At 44.2% G+C, this 14,748-nt stretch overlaps 1 protein-coding gene and 1 long non-coding RNA gene across 7 annotated transcripts in view; one reads left to right on the forward strand and one right to left on the reverse strand.

Moving 5' to 3' along the window:
* Positions 1–3,947: 3,947 nt before the first annotated feature.
* On the reverse strand, positions 3,948–6,126 carry LOC104875779. Of its 2 annotated transcripts, none has more exons than XR_784172.3 (3): positions 5,992–6,126; positions 4,186–4,255; positions 3,948–3,989 (listed from the first exon to the last, which is right to left on the reverse strand). It is a non-coding gene; the product is annotated as an uncharacterized LOC104875779 (long non-coding RNA). The 2 variants fall into 2 exon arrangements; XR_784171.3 differs by having other exon boundaries at positions 3,953–3,989; positions 4,210–4,255.
* Rgn (regucalcin) overlaps positions 5,612–14,748 on the forward strand; it is a 17,246-nt gene continuing 8,109 nt past the window's right edge. Inside the window, exons 1-4 of one of the 5 annotated variants that reach the window (XM_010643490.1) lie at positions 5,612–5,946; positions 7,606–7,871; positions 8,707–8,886; positions 11,736–11,918. In XM_010643490.1, coding sequence (XP_010641792.1) covers positions 8,724–8,886; positions 11,736–11,918 — 346 coding nt within the window. In that variant the 5' untranslated portion in view covers positions 5,612–5,946; positions 7,606–7,871; positions 8,707–8,723. Of the gene's footprint in view, positions 5,947–7,480; positions 7,872–7,932; positions 7,977–8,706; positions 8,887–11,735; positions 11,919–14,748 lie in introns of those variants that run through there. The other 4 variants (XM_010643492.1, XM_010643491.1, XM_010643494.1 and 1 more) reach the window with 4 other exon arrangements.

The following is a 14,748-nucleotide window of genomic DNA, read 5'->3' on the forward strand; positions in this document are numbered from 1 at the left end:
TTTAGCTCAGGTTCTACCGCCTGACTTGCAAACGCAGGGACACAAGTTCGACCCCTGGTACCAAAAAAAAAAAGATAATTATTTTTGGAGACCCCTTCTGGTTGTTAAGTTCTTCTAATCATTAATTCCAAATTTGATCTCATAAAAATTATTTCAGAAGCCAGGCATGGTGGTCCACTCCTGTAATCCCAGCACTGAGGCAGGAGGATCGCTGTGAGTTCAAGACCAGCCTGGGCTACATAGTGAGTGAGACCCTGCCTCAAAAAAAAAAGCCAAAAAAACAAACAAAAAAATTATTTGGTTGTTAAGTTCTTCTAATCATTAATTCCAAATTTGATCTCATAAAAATTATTTCAGAAGCCAGGCATGGTGGTCCACTCCTGTAATCCCAGCACTGAGGCAGGAGGATCGCTGTGAGTTCAAGACCAGCCTGGGCTACATAGTGAGTGAGACCCTGCCTCAAAAAAAAAAGCCAAAAAAACAAACAAAAAAATTATTTCAGGGCTGAGGGTGTAGCTTAGTGATAGTGTGCTCACCTAGCATGCATGAGGCCCTGGGTTCAGTCTCTAGTACTGCACGTGCACGCGTGTGCGCGCGCACACACACACACACACACACACACACACACACACACACACACAGGGCCCTGCTGTCCAGAAGCTGTTGTGGAGGCTCACAGCAAGGATTTGGTGTTCTGGTGAACATAAGCAGGTTCAGAGGTCAGTGGTATCATACAGGGCTGCTCTGTGAGGGTAAGGGATCAAAACAAAAATAAAACTTATCATAGTATCCAAACCACAAAAAGACCAGGCATCATCCTATCCTGGATTATCCGAGTGAGTGCTACTTCTAATCACAGTATTCCCCTTGCCTTCTAGATAAGAACTAAAATACCCAATCATAGAATTTCCCTTACTTCCTGACATCATCCAGGCCTTGGACTCTCTCCCCAAATCACTAAATAAGAGGCCAAATCCTGTGATAGGTTCTGGCTAAAGCCCTGTTACTGCGATATTTTATGGTTTCCCAGGATGCATAATCCTCCTTGCTCTTTGCAAGAAGTCAGTGAACCCAGATTTGTTTGACTAGAGCTGATCTTTGAGTGAAAGACATTTATATTATAATCAAATTCTAGGACTTAGCCTTGGACAGCTTGTAACTTAGCAGGAAAGATAGACAAATCAACGGTACTCAGTGAGTGAGATAAGTAGTGCAATAAAGTGTAAAGACAAGCTAGGTGTGGTGGCGCACACCTGTAATTCCAGCACTCGGGAGGCTGAGGCAGGAGGACCACTGTGAGTTCGAGACTAGCCTGGGCTACATAGTGAGTTCCAGGTCAGTCCCAACTACATAGTGTCTCAAAAAAACAAAACAAAAAAAAGTGTAAAGACAATACTGCAAGAGCAATAGGTCAGAGAGCCAGGTGGGTCAGTGAAGGCACCCTGGAGGAGAGCACTCAGCTGAATCTAAGCCACTAGCCCAGTGAGTAGGTAGGAGTTAGGTTAAAGACAAGAAACCAAGTATGTAGCTAAAACATGACAGGGACTACCAGCAAGTCTGAATACAAAACTTTTCTATTGGGTTGATTACACGGTGGTATGATTAGATTCTATTTTATATAAAGATTCAGTAACCACATATTGTGATCAAAGTTAAAGCAACATCATTTCCCTCCAGATGCTGAGGACACACCATTACTTTTATAGTATTGCCAAAAAGACATAACCTGAATTAACCATAAGGAAAAAAGTCACAAAATCCCAAATGAAAAGATGTTCTGTGATCCCCGGTACCCCCCAAAAAAGTGTTCTGCCCTTTGAACTCAATAAATGCCAATGTCACGAAACAAAGGCTGGGGAACTGTTTCAGATGGAAGGAGGTTACATGAAGCCAAATGCGTGGTTTACCCTGGGCTGATTTGAGAATGAAATACTTTTCCCTCTTTTATTATGAAGGACACTGGTGAAACTCAGTTAGATAATACAGTATCCATACTAACTGCCTGGTTTTGATTATTGTGCTATGCTTGTACAACAAGGTCCTTGTTTTCTGGAAATGCACCCAAAGTATTTAGGGATAAGTGAGCATCATGTTTGAAATGCACTCTCAAACTGTTTAGGGGAAATCTATATAGATAATATATATATAAAAAAAAATATAATATAGGGTATCTGAGTGAGGTGACACATACCTGTAATCCTCAGGAGGGTGAGCAGGAGGACTGATGGAGTGCACAAGTTCAAGGCCAGCCTGGGCCAGATGAGAGAGGTAGGGGTGGGGGTGGAAAACTGTTAACATTTGGGGAACTCGGATGTAGGATGATCATAAATTCTTTATACCACTTTCACAACTTTTCTGTAAGACTGAAAATAAAGTTACCCTTCTGTAAAAAAAATAAAAAGCAGATAACTGAACATCTAATGTCAGCATTGCAGTAGGAACTCAAGAACTGGGCAGCAGATCCAAAGGGGTGAGTGGAGACCTCCAAAGAGAGGACAATAATCTGGGCAAGAAATAGGGAAAGTTTGAATTAAGGCAGTGCCAACATAATTAGAGGGACATTAAAAGGACACTCGTATGATCTGGTGATTAGCTGGACTTGAGTTAGGAAACAAGAGAGGTTTGGTGAGGTGTTTGGTTTCTTGCATCGTCTTTTGGTGGCACCATGGTACCATTTACCAAGATAGAGCAGGAAGTTTGTGGATGAGATGATTGGCTTTGGGCAACTTCTTAGGAGCTGCTGAGAAGGGTTGATCTCCAGGCCTGTAACTTGGGAGAGATCTGGGCTTAAATATAGGCTACTGAGGATGTTACTAGCATTGAAGAGGAAGAAGAAACCATGAGATAGGAAGAGACTCCTTAGAGAGAAAACATAGCAGAACCCCAGAAATCCCCAACATCTAGGGATGGCAGTCCCGCTCTCTTTGCCCTACTCAAGAAAGTGGGGCATGGTGATATATAACTGCAATCCCAGCACTCTGGGAGGCTGAGGTAGGAGGATTGCAAATTCAAACTAGCCTGGAAAATTTAACAGTTTAGTGAGATCCTGTCTCAAAAACTCAAACAAGGGCTAGGGATGTGGCTCAGTGTGAAGGCCCTGGCTTCAATCCCCAGTACTTCAAAAAGAAGGAAGGAGAAGGAGGTAAAGGAGAGAGGGAGAGAAAGGAAAGAATGAAGGAAAAAAGAAAGTGTTCTTCACATTCTTATGTTCCCACCAAAGGGTTAGGCTGTTTTTTCTTCCACCTGGATGTGTCACGTGGCAGGGTCTCAGGAGAAGGTTTCTGCTGAGATAAGGAACCTACACCCACCCTACCCAGAGAATTAAGGTGCAAGTTTGCTGACTCCTGTCGTGGAAAAAGAATTGTCAGGACTTGTCTGTAAGACAAAGAATTAGGTCAAAATTTAAAAATACATTTTCAAATATTCAAATCGAGTATGGGACGGCGAGGGGGCGGTTTACAATCTGAAGGTGGATATTTTTGTGGGGTCTTGGGGGTGTCTTTGAGATAGGTGATCTTGGGCCAAGGATGTAGCTCAGCGGTGCCTCATCTGCCTGGCAAGTCACAAAGTTCCTGGTTCAATTCCCCGTACAAAAAAAAAGATGGGTGACCTTGGACCTGTATTCCTACTGGCTGTGTGTTACCTATTTGTCAGGCTATGCTAGAATACAAAGCATTTACATGTGTTTGAAGTTGCCACTAACACTGTTGCTTCCTTGAGAGCTGAGGTCGGTGAGAAGTGCAATTTACAGGTGAAAAGCACAGGCCCAGAACCCAATTAACAGGCTTATTGTGTCTTTAAGAACCTTGGGGTTTTTTTTTCTTGTTTTTATTTGTTTGTTTTTTGAGACAGGGTTTCATTATGGAGTTCAGGCTGGCCTCAAATTTGGGGGATCCTCCTGCTTCAGCCTCCCTAGTGCTGGGATTACAGTTGGGACTTCTTTCTTTCCTTCTTCCTCTCCTCCTCCTCCTTTTTTTTGAGTGAGTTTCCTGGAAGGGAAAAAGGTTTGAGTAACTTTTGTATCCTGAAGCTACAGTTTCTCTTAAAAGTACAATTTTAGGGCCAGGGATTTAGCTCGGTGGTGGCACCACCTTCCTCACAAGCACAAGGTCCTGAGTTTGATCCCTGGTACCAAAAAAAAAAAGTACAATTTTAAAATTCTGATTTTCCTTGTCACCTGCTTACCTACGGTTATTTTTTCAGTCCTACCTCAGATGTGTGGCTTTCAAAGTGTCCTCATATTGTATTTTCCCACCTGTAAATAGGAAAATGGGAGCAGAATCATCTTAAGTACCTTCCAGGGCCAACAGAAAATCCTGAGGCTCTAAGTACTGGTTCTTCTAAATTACTATCCCTAAGCTTTCAGGTGAAGGAGGAGCACTGTATATAGCTCACTGAGAGAGCATGCCTAGCATGCAGAATACAGTGGGTTCTACCCCCAGCAATTAAAACAAATGAGCTGAGGTTGCTCCAACCATTTTCTGCTTGCTTTGAGTTTGCTGGTGTTGATTTCTAGCCCTTCCTCCTTGGTGAATTAAAACGTATAATGTCGGGCTGGGGATTTAGCACAGTGGTTTGGTGCCTACCTCGCAAGCACAAGGACCCGAGTTTGATCCCCAGTACCAAAAAATAAATAAATAAAAATAAAATGTATAATGTCAAATTCATGGGTGTTTTGAGTGTACCAAGGGATTTTTAGGATAATCCAGATGACAGGGAATGGGACACTAGACTGAGATAAATAATGAAGTAATGTACAAATCTCAAGCATAGAACTGTGTGATTTTTGATAGTACACACACCCAAGCAATGCATGTCTCTGTTTACAAATCATTCTCACCACCCTGCCCGTCTCCCAGGAGTTTCCCTTCCTCGCCTGGGCAGCTAATCCCTGCTGCTATCCCCCCAGAGACAAGTACCATTCTGTTTACTTAAAAAAAAAAAACCCAAAAACTATAGTGGCTGGGGCTGTAGCTCAGGGGTAGATAGCTTGACTAGCATTCTTGTGTGACCCTAGGTTCCACCCCCAGCACTTCAGAAAACAAAATGTCATCTTGTAAATTGAGCAGATGTAGATTCAGGAGGCAGGGTCAGGAATACGCTCGGGCTCTCCGTGGGGAATGTGAAGCTGAGGACTGCTCAGGATCGCCCCCCCCGCGTATGATTTTCTATAATAAATTTTATTTTATCCCATTCCCCTCTCACGCCCCCTCCCCTCCCTGTGTACAAAAGCTTTGTTTCCATTTTTCCTTCTCTTTTCACTTTTTTTTTCCTTGTCCCTTCCTTTCTTTCTCCCTCTCTCCTCCCTTGTTCCCCTAAATACAGTCTTTTCTCTTCCCCAACAAAAACGTTTTGCAAGAGTTGGCTTCCAGCCGCCAGGGTCTTCCCGATTGAGGAGAGGGAAGATTTGTTTAATCGCTTTGTTCTTTCCTTTCTAAATCTGTTTGTGTTTAACCAGACCCAGTTCCAATCTGTTAAGCATTTTAACAACTTCTGTTTGTTTGTTCAAGTAAAAGATAAACGTTAGATATCCTAGTTCAAACTCCAAAGTTTAGGTTCACTGTGCCCCAGCCTCTCCAGTCCCACCCCACCCCTCCCCTTCCCTGCCCGGGGTAGCTTTGCAGGAATTCTTCCCGCTGCGGGAGCCGAGGGGTAGCCTCGGGAGGGAGCCGGACGAGCCAGCCCGCCGCGTCGCCTTGAGCCAGGGCCTCTGTGTTCCAGGGAGTTTCCCTTCCCCTAAGTCCTTCTGCCTGGCCTTCAGCCACTGGACAAGTCGCAGGCCTGGTGAGTGCCCAGGTCGACCGGCCTCCCGCTCAAAGCAAGGGCGGAGCGACATCCAAGGGCCCATTTTCCCAACCCGGAGCAGCAGGGAGGGCGACTGCCCTGCGCCCACCCGGGAACCCCCGCCCAGCTCGTCCGGACTGGCCTGGACGCCCCGCAGCAGAGGTGAGGCCCACGCGAGGGATGAGACGGGCTCAGCCTTCAGCTTACCAGGGCCTTGCCGTCGCTGTCGCCGAAGCAGTCGCCTAGGCCCAGGCAGCTGCTGGGCAGATGAATGAGTCAGACTGTGTGAAGACTGCTCCTCTGCACAGATACCCCAGGTGCAGCAGGGCCTCAAGCCTTTCTTCCCCAACCGCCCATTTGCAGCTAGGGCCTGGTGCAGAAATGGGACATTTGTCAGCCTCTGGCATGCGTGACAAGCAGAACAGCGGGGGTTAAAAGTCACTGCTGAAAGTGGAGCTTCTGATCATGGGTCCTATCTAAGATTGATAACATGAAGGCCTTTGGAGTCTGAGCCAATTTTTAACATCCAATAACATTCCCAATGCAATAGGCTGGCAGTATTTGAAACAAGTTTGAGGTGTGTGTGTTTTAAGTGTAGTTTACTGAGGGGATTTTTTTCCAACGGGGTGTGAGGCAACCTCTTTATATATATATATTGGCTGGCCTTGAACTTCCTACCTAGCCCAGACTATTGAAAAAAATATTAGACCAAAGATCATTTTCCTCCCCTCTCTCATATTCATTTGTCAACCCATTGTGGGGCCACTTAGTTAAAGCAGACATCTGGGCAAAGCCCGCAGGTGCCAGCAATTTTTACCAACTGGAAGCCTAATTGAGAGCAGAGTAGGGAAAGGGGAAGGATGCTATTGAAAGTTGCCTGTCTCCCACATGGGATTCTTTTTTTAATAGAAAAACATTTTAGACATGCATAATGATAACACTTAGGGAATTTGCACCTGTACATGACACATCCCACCTCTTTTTTCCCTTTCCCCCTCCCACCTCCCTTGTTCGCCTTCCCATTTCCCAAGATCTGTTATACATGTTAGTCCTTATTTCCACTTTCGGTTTCTCACACCAGAGAAACAATGCGGTATTTAAACATGTGTGTCTGCTTTATTTCACTTCAGAGTATGTTATGGTCTCAAGGTGCATCCATTTAGCTAGAAATGTCTCAAGCTCATCCTTATGGCAGAGTAGTAGTCCATTGTGTTAAAAACACACACACACACACACACACACACACACACACATCTTTATCCACTAATCAGTTGATGGACATTTGGGCTGTTTTCAAGATTTAGCTATTACAAATGGTGCCGTTAGAATAAACATAGGTGTGCATATATCACTGGTATGCTTTTAATTCTTTTAGGGAGATGCAAAGAAGGGGAGTAGCTGAGTCAAATGGAACCTCTGGTTTTAGTTTTTTGAGAAATCTCCACACTGCCTTCCACAGTGGTTGCACCAGTCTGCACTCCCACCAACCGTGGAGTCTCACATGGGATTTTTATGTGATACGTTTTCATTTTTCTTTTCTGATAATTCCTTTTCTTCTCCTGATTTACTGGCCATAGTCTCTGCCCTAAAGTCCTTGAAGACTCCTTGCCATACTGATGCCATGCCTTCCCAGGACGCAAGAGGAGCGTTGGTTTCCTCCTGCCTAGCAGGTGTTTTTTCTCCATCCCTTCCATTGTGTGAATTTGGAAATGAGTGGGGGTTGCTGTTAGGGATGGAAAGGAGGGGCTCAGGCATGTTAAACTGTGCTCTGCTGCTGAGCCACACCCATTATTACTGGTGAACTGATTTCTAAAAATACAGAGCAGGAACGCACTGGCCTCCAAGGGGATCAATAGCACTAACAGGTGGAGGAAGAGAGGAAAAGAGGAGAAGGCGACCTGTAGATACCCAGAGGGGCCACCAATGAGGGAACTGCCCGCCCCCCTGACCATCCTTGGGGTCCAGGGTACTGGCATAAAGTGCAGCCTTGCACTCTCCAAACAACCAGTTCTCTGAGGAGCACCAGCACCAAGGTGTGGGTGTCGGAGTAATCACTGCTCTTCTACAAAGACAAAAAAACCTCACTGGTAAGTTGATTTCAGATGTCTCCTGTTATCCCCTATGAGCACTTTCTTCTTCCTCCTACAGGTCTCCTCCTGTTACATTGTTTATCTTATTTTGACTTTGGGAAAGTAAGTACAGCTTTTCCAGTTCTTATCAAACACAGACATACATCTGAGAAGATGTGGGTTGGGTTCCAGACCACTGTGATAAAGCAAATTTCAGATGAAAATGAGACACACAAGTTTTTTGGTTTCTCAGTGAATATAACAGTTATGTTCATACAATGCAGTGGTCTATTAAGTGTGCAATAGCATTATATCATAAAAATGTATACACCTTTATTTTAAAAATACTTTATAGTTTAAAAAAATGCTAAGGGGGCAGGGGATTTAGCTCAGTGGCTCCACCACTGGCCTTGTAAATGCAGGGACCTGAGTTCGATCCCCGGTTCCCCCCCCAAAAAAAAATGCTAAGGGTCACCAGAGCTGTTGGAAAATGGTGCTTGTAGACTTGTTCAATGCAAGGTTGCCACAAACCGTTGATTTATTTTTTTTAAGTTATCTGCAAAGCACCATAAAATAAAGGATGCCTGAGTGGTTTTTTGTTTGTTTTTTTTGTTTTGTTTTTTTGAGACAGGGTCTCACTATGTAGTTGAGACTGACCTGGAACTCACTATGTAGCCTAGGCTGGTCTCGAACTCATAGTGATCCTCCTGCCTCAGCCTCCCAAGTGCTGGGATTACAGGTGTGCACCACCACGCCCGGCTTGCCTGAGATTTTTTTACCAAGGTCTCAAGCTAGATATGGTGCTGAATTGGCTGAATGCAATTACGTTTCACTTGGTCTCTGTTATCTTCAGAAGGTGGCTGCACGACAATGTCTTCCATTAAAATTGAGTGTGTCCTGCCTGAGCGCTGCCGGTGCGGTGAGTCTCCAGTATGGGAGGAAGCGTCCAACTCTCTGCTCTTTGTAGACATTCCTGCAAAACGAGTTTGCCGTTGGGATTCACTCACCAAGCAAGTTCAGCGAGTGACCTTGGGTAAGCAAGCAAGGCCTGGCTTCCGTCTTTGCAGTGAGGCATCTTTTCCAGGGGAGGAGCAGTCATCATGTTTGTCGTCCTTCCCTTGGGCTCTCCTTATTAAAGCAGACTGACTGTGCTTTATGACCTTTGGGCTTGTCGTGCTGTCTGTGTTGCACTCCATGTCCTCCCACTTTGACCCAGGGATAAATGTTAGATCATCAGCACCTTAATCATCCTCTTCCAGTGAGGGGCAACACTCCCAGTATCTGTCCTTGATACCTTCATATAGCAGCATTGAAATTTGGAGACTAAATTAATGACACAGCAAAGGTCATCTGCCTTGGGCCAAGCCAAGAACTTAGTTTAAAGAAAAATAACAAATTTATCTTTTCTTAGCATATGAAAATGTCATTTGCCTGTGAAGAGGTCAGAGTACAGTTCAGTGGTAGATTGCTTGCCTAGTGTGAGTTCCATCCCCAGCACTAGGTGGGGGAAATATCAACCAGGCCTATCTTCCTTCTCTGCACAAATGAGCAATTCCGATGGAATCCTGTGTGCATTTCAGTGTGATTTCATTTAGGGCCCTATGGTTTCCAGAGAAGGAGTCTATTGCTTTCTATGGCTCAAGGCAGTGCGCTGATGTGACTAGTGATAGAGAAAGAAGTTTCTTTTATTTTTATTTTCATTATGATGATGATGATGATGATGATGATGATGATGATGATGATGTTCATGGGACTGAGATACCAGGAATTACTGTAACCTTGGGAATACACAAGAATTCCTCATATCTCTTTCCATGAATCGACTTAGGGACCACAATCAGTCCCCCTCTGGCTCTGTTTCTTTCATCCTAGGGACTGAAACCCAGGGCCTTGCATTTACTAAGGATGCACTGTACCACGGAGCTACAGCCCCAGCCTCCTGGAAACTTTTTCTAACAGTATAGGGGACTGAACTCAGGGCTTTTGCACTGAGTTACATCCCCAGCCCCTTTTCTTTTTTTCTTTTCTTTTTAATCTTCAGACAGAGTTTCACCAAGTTGCCCAGGCTAAGTTTGACCTTTCCAGCCTCCTGTCTCAGCCTTAATCCCCAGCCTGGGGACAGCTTTTTTACTAGGAATCTGACTGCTGCTGGAGGCAAAGTGACTGTGGCCTCAGAGGCCACAAAGGGGTATGGACTCATCACCTTCCCTAGTGTGTTCCTTCCAGCGCATTCTTCTGCCTGCCCTAATCTGCAAGCCCCTCCCCCAACACCTGAGAAGGGCTGGTGGTGTCTGCCGGAGTTTGGGAAGCTACCAGGAGGAGTCTCAAGCCACAGAGATCCTTAATGAAAGTACAACCCTCCTTGAAGCGTCCCACACATTCCCTGGGAGCCTCAATGGCTTGATTCAACCTCTGAGAAGAGCCTTGATCTAAGAGCACCCAACACTTTGCACCGATTAGGTACTTTAGGAAATGTCTGATAAATTTATTTCCTGTGACTGTTCACCCTGGTAATCAATGTCTCCACTTTAGATTTTTTTTGGGGGGTAGGTTGCTGCGGATCAAACCCTTAGCTTCAGACATGCTAGGCAAGGGCTCTACCACTGAACTACAGCTTCAGCCCTAATCTCTCCACTTTTTTTTATATAGAGTTTCGCTACGTAGCTCAGGCTGATCTTGAACTCACTATGTAGCCCCGGCTGGCCCCGAGCTTGAGGTGATGCTCCTGCCTCAGTCTCCGAGAGCTGGGATTATAGGTGTGCACCACCATACTCGACTAATATCTCCACTTAAAGTTTTCAGGGCTGGGCACACAGTGATACAGTGTGTGCTTAGCATGTATAAGGACCTTGGCATTTAACCCCCAGCACCCCAAAATATTTTCTTATATAGAGAAAAATATCAAGCTCAGAAAACCTAAAGTCTCAAGATATAAATTGTAGTAATACAATGAAGAGATGTGATTATATCATCCCTGTATCTACATTCCTATTTATTTTTCACCATGCTTCCTTCCAAGGAAGACTTGAGAAACAATTTTCAATTGAATACATAGAAAATAAAGCCCCTTTAAAAAACATAAGAGTTAGGGCTGGGAATGTGGTTCAGTGGTACAGCACTTGCCTAAGATGCAAAGTCCTAAGTTTGATCAAAAAAGACAAATATTTTATTACAAGAGGGAGCAATGTCCTTAAACCTAGTTTCTGGAAGTAAACACAGTTTGCATCTGTGAACTTCCTGGAGATCAGATAATTTGAGCATAGCACATTCTGTGATGGCCCCTGGTGCACTTCAGTTGGGAACCACTCCTCTGAACATGATGTTGCACTTGCCCCAATGTATTGCAGCTGCTGTGGTTTAACTTTTTTTTTTTTTTTTGAGAGACAGACAGACAGACAGACAGACAGAGTCTTTCTATGTTCCCAGCTGGCCAGGAACTTGCTATATAGCCCAGGCTGGCTGGCCTTGAACTCTCCATCCTCCATGCCTCGGCCTCCCCCTGCCTTCAGCAGCTGCTGAGGTTTGACTCCTCTGCTGTTTCCCCACGAGCCTGGGAACATTCAAAAGAGTAGGATTGTGTTCACTTTTCTGGCTTTGCTGCCTAGAACAGTGCACAGAGTTGACACTCAACAAATATACAAGATTATATAGCCTTTCTTATTCAACAAGGAGAAATAACACACTCCCATTGTCAAAAGTGCTAGGCTTGGGCCAGGGATTTAGCTCAGTGGTGCTGTGCTGCCTAACAACTGCAAGGTCCTGAGTTCGATCCCCAGGTACTGGCGGGGGGGCGCGGGCTGAGCTTCTCTCAAAGATGTTAGGGGACAGGATGGCCTCAGTGTGCTTGCCACCTTCTAACAACTACTGCTTTTGCCTCTACAGATACCCCAGTCAGCTCGGTGGCCCTTCGCCAGTCAGGAGGCTATGTTGCCACAGTTGGAACAAAGTTCTGTGCTTTGAACTGGGAAAATCAATCAGTAGTAGTCCTGGCTTCAGTGGATCAAGATAAGAAGAACAATCGATTTAATGATGGAAAAGTGGACCCTGCCGGGAGATACTTTGCTGGTATGATTTTTTAGTCCCTATTTTGTTCAGCTTTGCAAGAAACACTATGATTTAGAAAGTTCTGACTGCTATAGTGGTAAAAGTGTTATTTAAATGGGTTGTGGGTTCTTTTTCTTTTGCAGTGCTGGGGATTGAACCCAGGACCTCATGGATGCTAGGCAAGCGTGCAAGCCCTCAGCTATACCCTCAACCCTTTAATTATTGCCTCACTAACTTGTACCACTAAAGAAAATCCTATGAGAAAATCTTGCCAGATATTCTTTTCAATCCTGTCTCGAGCAGAAACTAAAATCTGTATGGTATTTTTGTGGCTTAAATGAGTTTTATTTACTCTTTCTGTTTTTGTGTTGGTACCAGATATCAAACTCAGGACCTTGTACTTGCAAGGCAGGCCCGGTATCACTGAGCTAAATCCTGGCCCTTAAATGAGTTTTAAATACAGAGGGTTTGTTGTTATTTGAATTGGAATTTCATTTTTTGTTGTACTGGGGTTGGATCCCAGGGCCTCGAGAATCCCCGCCAAGTACTGTACCACAGAGCTCCCCCCCCAACCTCCATAAACTGAAAATAATTTCAAATTTTCAGAAAAGGTCAGAACAGTACAAGCATCATCCACATACCTAATGTCACCTGTTGTTAACATTCTGTTCCCCTAGCTTTAATCTTTGTTCTCTGTCTAAGCATAATTTTTCCCAGAATCATTTGAGAATAGGCGGCGTACGTATCATGTGCTTCAGGGTGAGTCTCCCAAGAAAAAGATGCATTCTTACACGGCAGCAGCACAGTTATCAGCTGAAAGAAGTTTAATATTGATGGGTTAATTTTGTTGGACATATTGTCTATATTTGAATTATATCAATTAACAGAAAAATGTCCTGTCTAGAATTTTTCCCTCCCTTAAAGGATCCAGTCTAGGATCATGCTTTGTACTTACATGCTTCATCTTTTCATACTCTCAATCTGGACCATCTCTGGGGCCTTTCTTTGTTTTGTGTGACAGAGACATTTTGAAAGGATACGATGCCCCCAACCCCCCTTTCATGGAACATTCTGCATTTTGTAATTGTCTGATTTTTCCTTAGGTTTGGCTTGATATTCTGCAGTGCATTCTTGACTAGAATACTGTGTAGGTGATACTGTGTCCTTCTCAGGGTAACCCATCTGCCCCACATTGATGATGTTAATTAAGGTCCTGTCAGATTTCTCTACGACATAGTAACTGTTGGGTTTTTCTTTTCAGTAGTAAGGATGAAACTAGGGCCTTGCACATACTAGGAAAGTGCTCTACCATTGAGCAGCCCTTTTAAAATTTTTTATTTTTAGCTAGGCATAATGGTGCAAACCTGTAATCTCAGCTCTCAGGAGGCTGAGGCAGGAGGATCACCCCAAGTTCAGGGACAGACTAAACTGCATAGTAAGACCCTGTTTCAAAAAAACAAAAAAAGTTGTTTTTAATTTTGAGACAGGATCTTGTTAAGTTGCCCAGACTGACCTCAAAGTCAAAATCCTTTTGTCTCAGCCTCCTGAACAGCTGGGCTTACAGACCTGCATTATCACACCTGGCCATACTGTTTTTCAATTGTCACTTATAAGAATCTGTGAAGTTTGTTATCTACTATTGTATAACAAATTACCCTGTAATTTAGTGGCTTACCGTAACATATGTATTTTTTTTCGGAGTTTCATAACAAATATGTATTATCTCACAGCGTTTCTGAAGGTCAAGAATGTGGATGTGGTTCTAGTGTGGGCTGTCTCATGAACTGGTGGTGAGGCTAAGTGGGTACCTGAAAGATGTGCTTCCAAGTTCATCCCTGTAAGGAAGGAAGCCTCGTTTCCTCACCATGTGGGCCTCTCAGTAGGGCTGCTCCGGGCATCACTTTTCTTTTCCCAGAGCTAGTGATGACAGGGAGAGGGAGACGGAGAGACTCGAGATGGGTCAATCTTAGAAGTGACACACCTTCAATTCTGCCCTGTGCCGCTGGTCATGTAAAGACGGCAGGCCGGAGAACACTGTACGAAGCTGTGCGTCCTGGGAGGCAGGGAGCTTTAGGCTTGATCTTGAGGCTGGCTATGGAGAGATTCTTTAAGTCCACATCACTACTCTGGTACTGAACCAAATTTCTCCTTAGGTTTTATATACACTGTTTTCTCTTTATAACATTTTTTTTGAGACAGGATCTTGCTAAAATGCCAAGACTGGCCTTAAACGTGTGATTCTCGGCTGAGCATAGTGACGCACACCTGTGATCCCAGCACTCGGGAGGCTGAGGCAGGAGGATCACTGGGAGTTTGAGGCCAGCCTGGGCTACATAGTGAGTTCAAGGCCAGCCCGAACTACATAGCAAAGCAAAATAACTAGACAAACAAACTTGTGATTCTCTTGCCTGAGCCCCCTGAATAGCTGGGATTATAGACATGTACCACTGCATCCAACCTGGTCATTTTTTTCTTCAAGGCAGATAGTGCAGACGAATATTTATTGAGACAAAACCACCAGTCCAATAGTAGAGAATTACTGAGTGATTACCCTTCTTCCTGGGGAGGGAAGGTCAACCCTGTCTTGCTTGCTATTCAGCTTTCCATTTTTAGTCCATTTTCTTCTTCTTCTTTTGTTTTATTTTGTTGGTACCCATGATCGAACTCAGGACCTTGTGCTTGCAAGGCAGGCGGTGACACCACTGAACTAAATCCCCGGCCCTCATTTTCTTCTAACTTGCTCTTCTTTCAGATGAAATGTGATATAACAGATGAGCTTTTCAGCTTTTTTTTTTTTTTTTTTTTTTTTTTTTTTTTTTTTTTTTTTCTTTTGTTTTTATTTTTTTTGTGT

The sequence above is a fragment of the Fukomys damarensis genome, unplaced genomic scaffold (genome assembly GCF_012274545.1).
Source record: "Fukomys damarensis isolate Sample0158 unplaced genomic scaffold, DMR_v1.0_HiC HiC_scaffold_39, whole genome shotgun sequence".
NCBI lineage: Eukaryota > Metazoa > Chordata > Mammalia > Rodentia > Bathyergidae > Fukomys > Fukomys damarensis.